This window comes from Apium graveolens, chromosome 5 (genome assembly GCF_009905375.1).
Source record: "Apium graveolens cultivar Ventura chromosome 5, ASM990537v1, whole genome shotgun sequence".
Taxonomy (NCBI): Eukaryota; Viridiplantae; Streptophyta; class Magnoliopsida; order Apiales; family Apiaceae; genus Apium; species Apium graveolens.
Window position 1 is genome coordinate 129,085,599 of NC_133651.1, and position 9,846 is coordinate 129,095,444.

At 29.4% G+C, this 9,846-nt stretch overlaps 1 protein-coding gene across 5 annotated transcripts; it reads left to right on the top strand.

Moving 5' to 3' along the window:
* Window positions 1-3,014: 3,014 nt before the first annotated feature.
* Window positions 3,015-8,740, top strand: LOC141724491 (uncharacterized). 5 transcript variants are annotated; one of them, XM_074526652.1, is made up of 8 exons: window positions 3,017-3,602; window positions 3,914-4,011; window positions 7,008-7,032; window positions 7,457-7,577; window positions 7,671-7,805; window positions 8,021-8,171; window positions 8,338-8,391; window positions 8,480-8,687. In XM_074526652.1, the coding sequence occupies exons 1-7, from the start codon at window positions 3,155-3,157 to the stop codon at window positions 8,347-8,349; spliced, it is 990 nt and encodes a 329-aa protein (XP_074382753.1). In that variant the 5' UTR covers window positions 3,017-3,154; the 3' UTR covers window positions 8,350-8,391; window positions 8,480-8,687. The 5 variants fall into 5 exon arrangements, 4 of the variants coding, with proteins under 4 accessions (XP_074382751.1, XP_074382753.1, XP_074382754.1 ...); XM_074526650.1 differs by lacking the exon at window positions 8,338-8,391 and having other exon boundaries at window positions 3,015-3,602; window positions 8,480-8,740; XR_012576717.1 differs by lacking the exon at window positions 8,480-8,687 and having other exon boundaries at window positions 8,068-8,171; window positions 8,338-8,383.
* Window positions 8,741-9,846: the final 1,106 nt, after the last annotated feature.

The following is a 9,846-nucleotide window of genomic DNA, read 5'->3' on the forward strand; positions in this document are numbered from 1 at the left end:
AAGTAATAATTTGTAAATTGTTAACTTTCATTTTAAAGAAAACACGAGTTAGTACAAATTGTTAAATTTATTTTGTGAAAGTTTAATTATACTTTATGTTAAAAAAAACCTCTCATGATAATATATATTTGTGAAAATATGAGCCAAATCGATAGAAAAATAAATTATAAATTTGTAAAAATAGCTTTTAGTATAATTTTTGAATATAATTTTATTTAAATTTTTATTGGACATATTAATTGTTTAGTAAATTTATTGTTAGGTTGTGAGACGGTTCCAGGTGGCCACGTCGATTAAAGATATCTAATTTAATTATAGCGAGCAAAATGAGGGGAAAAAAATTATAAATTCAAAAAAATCATATTTTAATATGAATTCTGACTATCATTTTTATTTTTAATTACATTTTTTATTAAATTTATTTTTAATAATAAATCATTTATATTGTCATGTTTAACAATCACTAGAACACAATATCAAATATTAAATGCGAAACGACGTCTGAATTTGACGTCGAAAAGGTTATATGATATAATCATATATATAGACAAATCAAGAGAAAAATAAATTATAAAATTGTAAAAATTATCTTTTAGTATGAATTTTGAATATAATTTTATTTAACAAAATAAATGTTTACTAAATTTCATTTATAAAGTAAAATGCTCTCATCAGAATAATCATCTTATATAAATGTAAAATGCGAGATGGCGCAGGAAGGCGACGTCGAGTAAAGTTGTTTGATATAATTATATTGAATCAAATTGTGGAAAAATAAAGTAAAAATTTTGAAAACCCATCTTTTAGTATATATTTTGACTATAATTTTAATTTAATATTTCATTAAACATGTAAAATATTTATTAAGTGAACATTTTCAATCTTAAAAATTAGATTTTATAATATTTTTTTTAATATTCTTTCCTTCATGTAAATAATTATAAAAATTAACAAAAAGTTTTAATATATAATATATATATATATATATAATAAGACTATTATTAAATGAGATATAAGATACCAAATATGTGCTCATATTTGATATGGACTATAACTAAGTGGTACCAAGATTACCACACATAAATTATAACATATAGAAATTTAGACGTATGTTGACATGTTAACTAAAATTTTCTTTTTTATGTTAAAATAGTATATTTCAGAGTTGATAGCTCCAAAGAAATAAGAGTGAAAAAATTCGAAGACCGTCGGTCTCAAGATGAATCGACCTAAATATAAGGTCAAAGTCATTTATTTAAATTCTAAATAAAAAATTTCAACTTAAAAAAAAATTTTGGAAAACGAAAAATAATCATTTTAGAGTTCTAAGCGTTTTAAAAAATGCGAGATATTTTTTTTCTAAAAAAACAAACTCCGTGTTAATGATAAACTAAGATTTGAATCGAAAAAAGATGACAATATTTTCTTTATTGTTCGTATCTTATGTTTTATGATTTTTAAGCGACGGTACTATTTTTGATCACTTGACAATATTAAGTCATTATAACTGTTAAGGCCAAATTATTTATATGAATTAAGTGGCTAAAATTTCTTTTCTTTTTTGTAATGTAATTAAAAAAGTTTGTTTCGATGATACCCGATCATCGTTGAAACCATTATTATTTTACGGATTTTACTATATTTTTTCTTATTCGCGTATATAAGATAGTCTATTTTTGTTGACTATATTGAAATAAATTTAATATGCGTATATATTTTTTTTGCAATTTGTTCGGTGTTTGTTACTAATTGTAACAATGTAATGTAATGAATAATAAAGTATCGTACCTGCCGCTGGTCAGTAATTTTGTAATAGGTTTCAAATTTGACAATATCAAATGTGTAATCGATCTATATAGATTTCTTTTAGACAAAACTATATTAACCATGTTTTGTAAATAAGATAAATCGGTCGAATTAGTACTCATAACTTTTTCGCGCCACTTAGTCACTAAGTACTCGATGTTAAAAATTATTTGAAAATGAGTACATATAAATTAGTCGATTAATCAAATTTTGTAGAAATAATTAAATAAAATCGATATTCAATTTTAATAACAATGAATATAAATTAAGAAAACTCAATATGAATAACATTGATGTAAATTTTTGTAGAAATTTCAAATTTTATCATTATATTTTCTTAAATTAAAAAAATAAAAATATAATATTTGCATAGCACAAGCACCTTGTTCGGGATCGGAAAGGGAACAGGGTCTAGAAGTTATTTCGTTCGAATTTGGGGGTAATGGATCTATGTTCGTGGCGGAAACATCAAATTCTCTTATTGATCTGTTAATCACTATTCAAGTTATTAGTATTCTTTCTATTGAATATAATATAAGAAAAAACTTATTTTTAATTTCTTACTTCATTCTTTTATAATTACAAAAATACTAAACCGTATGCGTAGCACGACCATATTCCTAGTTAACTTAAGGGATGTAAATGATGATTGAACATGTACACTAATAAGATATTTAACATATAAATAAAATGGTTCAACATAATTTTCTCGAAAATATAACAAATAATAATTTATATACATAGAAATAGAAATACAACACGTGTCATCAATATATTGGTTTTTCATATAAATAGTATAACTTCTATATTTAAATATGAAAATAAAGTTACTTCAAAGATAAAAATAAAGTTGCCTCCTTGTGAGAGATATTTTAGGGAAATGCTATTTCCAGAGTTGATTTTTAATTTTCAGAGCAAATAAAATATGAAAAGACAAAACCGTCCCCGTGCATACACAATAACATCTTAAAAAAAATATAATGTGAGGGGTAATTTCATCTTTTCATATTTTTTCAGCTCTGAAAATAAAAAAAATTGCTATGGAAATAACATTTCCCATATTTTATGAGATTTTAATTGTAAATTTGAAGGAAATGATATCTAAAGTTATCATTGGAGATTCCCGAATAATTTTTGTATATAATATATAAAATAATAATAATGGATGCATAATTTATATTGGTACCCTTTTTTTAAAGCTAGCATTTTTTCTCCCCGAAGTTGTGTAATCTCATACTACCAATCATTCCAAAGTTGAGAACTTTTTCATTTAATTATTCTCCAGGCCCCATTTTCTTGATCCCCAAATGACATGGTTTGTTAAACATTAAACACCTTGGGAATCGTGATGATAAAAAAGAGGGTGTGTTCATCATCCTCCTCCTCATTAATTGTTGGATTATTGTCAAATTACCAACGTTGTTGCTGTTCTTGTTCAATGGCCGCCAATTCATCTTCAACTTTGGTTAGAAATAGTTACAGAGATGCATTTGAATTGGATAGTATTAATGGGTTTCGATCTTTTGGCCTAAAGTTAAAACCTTTTTCAAGAACAGTGTGTGTCAAATCTTGCGGTGACAAGATTAATGGGAATGGGAATAATAAGTTCTTGTTTAAGGGTAGAAGAAGGCCTAGGGCTTTTTCGCCTTCGCTTTCGCAATTGATTGGTGGGGATTCTGGTAAGAAGAGTAATGGGATTATTGATCAAGTGTTTGATAAAAGTAGAGGCTGTCATACTCTTGGATTTCCTGACCCTCTTCCTCAGAAATTGGTGGTTGCTGTTGATGTTGATGAGGGTATTTCTGTTTTTTTTACTATAAAGTTGTCCTTTTTCGATTTTTTATGATGTTTTTTATGTGTTATATCTGCATTCAGTGTTTTTTTTGTTCTATCATGTATTGGTATTGACATAGAGACTTGTTAAGTTGTTTGGAGATTCTGCAGCTGCTTATGTGGTTTGGATTTTTTTATTAAGAATTGAGTGTGAGGGTATAGGTTATACTACTTCTTTATGAGCTGGTTTTGCGCTACTTGCTTATCTATTTGCCGTGCAGTCTGTTATGCTATTATGTCATGTATTTATATTGTTTTTTTCTTCTGTATGCAGTTCTTGGAAACTTTGTATCAGCTTTAAATAGATTTATTGCAGATCATTATTCTTCAAATCATTCCGTTTCAGAGTATCATGTGTATGAATTCTTCAAGGTACTGTTCCGTCTTTTAGTTGAATGCTGCAGTTTTGTACATTTTTAATTATGTTATGTTCACTACTAGTGCAGGTTCACTAACTAGGGTATATTTGGATTATCAAGGGGAACAGGAATGAGGGTAAGAAGAGGAAAGGGAGCGTTTAGAAATACTAGTACGTATTAAGGAACTAGCTAACCAGTTAATGGGATATAGGTTCATTTCAACACTTTAATCTCCTATGTTAAACAGTAACAAATTGGAATAAGATTCTAATTTAACTGGGTTGTAATACTATGAACCAGATGCCCCCTAAGAAATATAACAGATTGTATTATGATAAAGGTTGTACTAGACGTATCCTTGGACTTCTAGCAGGTTTTTGTATACATGTTCCTACTTCTTGACAAGACTGATGAATTGTGGTTTCTAAATTATTCCAAGCATGTTTCTTTTTCTCTGTCTTAGTATGTTAGGAAGAATATGTTGGCAGATTACCAGTATAAGAGAAGCAAGAGGTTTGATTTGTTTTCTAATTGAGAGTAGAGAACTGCATTTTTTAAAGTTTATGATTCATTGTAAGCTAGCTGAAAGCATGGTAAGTTGACTGTCAAAAGGGAACACTCACGGGTCTTGTGGAATCTATAGATCACAGTCGAGTAAGTTTAGGATGAATGTGTTGCATAGACATGCTTGTGAGTGAAGTTATAACATATTATGTTCTAATTGACTTGTTCGAAATTATGTTAGTGTTTGCTTTTCTGTATTTTCTGAATTTTGGATTCTTCAAGATAACTTAAGAATTTGTATGACATATATTAAGCAGCATGTGTTGACATTATTACTTATCAGAAAATCATACCTTGTCCGTGAATCTAATCTATCAAGGCAAGTGCATTTAGCGTACTCTTGAAAGGGGTTTAGGTTTAATTTGTGATGCGGAATTAAATTTATATTGACGCGCGCGCACACACACATACATATTATTAGGAACGTTCTAGATGATGGTAGAGAATAAGAAAAGGAATTGTATTCTTCTTATTAAAAAGATTGTACTTTTTGTTGGTTAAGTTTGGATTTACTCCAATATGGTTAAGTAATTTTATTTTTTTAATAAGACTTTAATTAAGACTAATTTGCACTTTGCATCCCAAAACTTTGGCCGAATCTCAGTTCAGGTTTAATATTTTAAACTAAAACAGTTTGCATCCCAAAGTTTAGAAACGCCATCATTATGCATCCCTTTAATGTTTCTGACGTTAAGTCAGACGTTAAAATTGTTGTCAGGGTATTTCTGGTAATGCATATTTTTAAAAAGTTTATGCAAACGTAAATTACAGTTTGCACCCCATATTTTATCTTGAATCTCATTTTAGGCCTATAACTATATACTGTAACAGTTTGCATCCCAAAATTAATTTTAAACAAAATAAATAAATTTATCTAAAATAATTCTATTTTCTTTTACCAAGTTTTGGTATAATTTAAAATGAAGTATAATAAGTCGAAGTATAATATTCCCTCCGCCCCACCCCAATTCTTTACATTGGGGACGGGGGCTCGACACGCATTTTAGACTCGTATAAAAAAAAGTTGTGTCAATTTTTTTTAAATTTTTTTTTCTTCTAAATAAAAATATAATTTTCAAATTTTTATACAAAAAAAATAATTTAAAAATCAATTATGAAATTTTGATTTATTATAGCCTCAATTATGGGACGAGGGAGTATTATATTAAGAAAAAGGAGTAAATAATCATTAGCTAAATAAAATAAGCGTAATGGGAATAATTAAAGATAGTCAGATCCTAATACTTGAAAATTAATTTAAACGGTCATGATTATATATTATTTACTTAAATCCATAAATAACTTATGATTTTATGATTTGTAAATTTTATAAATAAAGTAATACCGTATTATGAAATTCTTAATCAACTTTCTCTATATTTTCTTTCTGTTTCTAGTTATATTATAACTGTGAAAACAACACTGAGTTAATCATTATTTTGTGACTTTCGTGTGAGCAGTAAAATTTTATAAATTGTATTTTAGAACTTATAATATAACCAAAATAATAAAGATTCCGCGTCAAAAAATTATATACATTAGACCAAATTAACTAATGGTCCAGTTTTAAAATTTTGATGTGAACATAATAAATAATATAACTCGATTGTTTTTTGAAATTACAATTATTTTTTATGATAATACGAATTACAAAATTCTAGGATGCAAAGTGAGATTTGAAGAAAATATTAGGATGCAAATTGAAATATAAAAGTGTTACCAAAAATGCCCCTCTGACAATTAACGTTAACGTCTGAGTTAACGTCAAAACTGTCACAGGGATGCAAAAAGTCATCGTTTTTTAAATTTAGGATGCAAACTGTTAAGGTTAAAAGTAATGGGACCAAAGTGAGATTCAACCAAAGTTTTGGGATGCAAAGTGCTAATTAGTCTTTAATTAATTATCGGATTGAGATTTTTTTCTTGGTAGTGGTTCTTCTGCAGTTGGACTTGGATCACCTTGGCGCTATCGGTTCTGTGTTTAATCCACTCAAAATAATCAATATATCATTCTGCATCAGTTTTGGTTGTCTAATAATGCATGGCCGTCTACGTCAGAGAAAGGAGATGCTCCTTCCTTTTCTCTAAAAAGTATACTAAATGTGCTTCTTTAATTGGTACTTCTAGTATAGCAAGGGGGGCTACTCATAGAGGGTCTAGTATCATTGATTGGGGTCACTATTGTTCCATTAAAGAGACCTGCTACTTTTTCTAGTATGTACATCTTCTGCGAACTATATAATAACCTTTTGGTTAATCGGACAAGTCAGTTATGTTATACGGCATTCTGATTTACTTATGTGTCTGTACATGAAGAGATCTCTTTACTTAATATCTTCCTCATGTTTTTACACGAGTCAATTATGTTACACGTCATTATAATCGACTCATGATTCTGTACATAGAGAAATCTGTTTAACTTAATATTTTCCTTATGTTTTACAGATTTGGAACTGCTCCAGGAAAGAAGGTAATCCTGATCTCTCCTTTACTTAAAAAAAATTGAGCTATACAATCTAATCTTAGTTACGCATGAAAAATATGTTTGCAAGCTTGTCGGCACAGACTAATTAATCAATATGCATTCTTAATATCAAATAAATTACTACTATGTTTATCCTTGTATGTTAAAAGTAGGCCATACTATAAATGTTTGACTTGGAGGTGAAATCTAGAAATTTGCTTGCATTATAATTTGTTGTTATAACATATTAAATTAGACGAGTTCATGGCCGGTCTTTGTGCTTTTAAATGTATGAACTTTTGCGAGTACTTCCATATTCTTCTTGAAGATCAGATAATTATAAGTGCAAGTTTGCTCAGTCGTGATTTCTGTCTGAAGGTTTTATATGGCAGATGGAACTCAATTGTATAAAATTCACTCTTTTGTACAGCTGATATCCGTGTTCACGAGTTTTTCAAGACATCTTATTTTAAGAAGGGGATCAATCCACTTCCAGGTGCTCAGCAGGCTCTCCAGAACTTATCAAGATTTTGCAATTTATCAGTAGTGACGTATGTCTTAGCCACACATCTTATTATGTCATGTGTTTAATTCAACCTGAAAATCAATTTAAAGGTCAGTTTGAAGAGATTTATTTTGCGTAGGTCCCGGCAGAATGTTATTAAAGACCACACCGTTGAATGGATTGAGACACATTTTCCTGGATTGTTTCGTGAGATTCACTTTGGCAATCACTTCGCATTAGATGGCCAGTCTCGTCCAAAGTCAGACATATGCAGGTAGCTTAATTGTGAATCTTTTAACACACACCGACACTTAACTCTTTGTAGAGCATCTTCATTTTAAATGGAAATAAAAAAAGGATTAGTATTGGTAGCTTATTCAATTGTACTGGATATTATGTATACGTTTACCAAATTAAGCCTTTTAAGTTCACTAAACTTTTTATATAAGTAATTATATGATCACTTTTGCCATTTTTATTTTGTTATAGATCTTTAGGAGCGAAAGTCTTGATTGATGATAACCCAAAATATGCAGCTGAGTGTGCTGAGGCTGGTATCAAAGTTCTGCTTTTTGATTATGACAACACATATCCATGGTGCAAAGTAGAGTCTGTTGCACAACATCCCCTTGTCGTTAAGGTACACAACTGGGAAGAGGTAGAGCAACAATTAGTTTCTCAAGTTGTTTCGTAGAATCCCATTCTTTGCCATTAGGATGCTTAAGTTGGCAACCTATCTCTGTGTAGTACTGCATATTACTAGTGGCATAACTGAACTCTAAGCCAGAGCATCTTATGCTGTGCAGCGCAAAGGGTAACAACTAGTTGGAATATACGTTCAGTTTTAGAATATGGAAGTGGTATACATTGTTTAGTCATTCCAACATTAATTTCAAATCCGCACCAGCAAACTCAGTGTTAGTTTTTTCTTTAAATTGTTTGATTTAGGAGAAAATGCCTTTTGCCCTGTTCACTTTGGTTTTGATCACGAGGGGAGAGCGGATGAAGATCGGACCCGAGTTCATTACAAAACTGGATCAATTTTTACTCATAAGTTGCCCCTCATCTTTTATTATTAAGGAAAGAGAACATTGTCATTTTATTGTAAGAGCTTTAGACTTTGCCCTATCATTGATATTTGATCAAAATTTGTCCATGAGATCTCCATATAAACATTCTCATCAATGCCATTAGCAACATCTTTAGAGAGGCAGACTGTCATATTGTTTGCGGAAGCATTGCTTCGGGTTCTATTTAAAAACAGTCATCATTTGTAAATGAAAATATCACTTGATAACTCTTTCAAAAACAATGACAAAAATCACTTGATAACTCTTTCAAAAAAGATGATGCACATGTCTAAGAGTTAAATTATCTGTTGTAAAGTGAAAAAATAACAATAATAACTAATACAAATGTAGCACAAAAATAGAGTCGTGTTTTCACTAAATGCACACTCATTTATCGTTATTAATAATAATTAAGTTAATCTCTTTTGTGTACAAATGTTACTGACTATTGAGATGGTGTTAAATGGCATACACAATTATCTGTACATTTTAGCAGCAGAACTAAGCATTGAGGACGTAAAGTAATTACTATCTTTGTCATTTAAAATAGAAATTTCTGTAAATAATGTTTGTTCAAAACAAGAGCGATCTTGATTATTTTATGAAAAATCAGCTTTTTATTAAATTTTTGTATGGTACAAATATTCGAGTCGTCCGAACAAATCACACCACACTTGCGGTATAAGTTGAAGAGTATAATATCAGCATTTCTCTAACATTTTCTCCGACATCATAAGGTTGATGCTTTCGGGAAGCACTTGTTCGTGACCAGTTGTGCCTATGAGGTCTACTCATATAACATTATCATGTGATTTAAACACAAAATTTAGTTTAGAATTTGGAAAAATAATTATAGTAGTAAAGCACAACCGCCAAGTACAAATATGCTTTTGTAAAGGGAAAACAAGGTATTTTAATTCGTATTGGAATATCAGAAATGTATGGGGCTGAATCTAAAAAGTATAGCTTTAGTGGTAGTAGTAGTAGTAGTAGTATTAAACAGGCAATGATCCCAAGGCACTATTCTGCTGGAATGAGGTAGAAATGAAACCAAAGCATAAAAGGAATCATATAGAAAAGTAATGCAGAAGAATGTGTTGTTGTTATCCGTTGTATTTGTTCATAACAGCATGTATGAGGTTGATTTTACATATAAAGATGGAAAGCTAAAGAAGGTGCTTCAAATAGACTATGGTAGTAAAAATAAAGGGGAAATAAAATAAAGAAATGAAAAGAAAAAGAAAA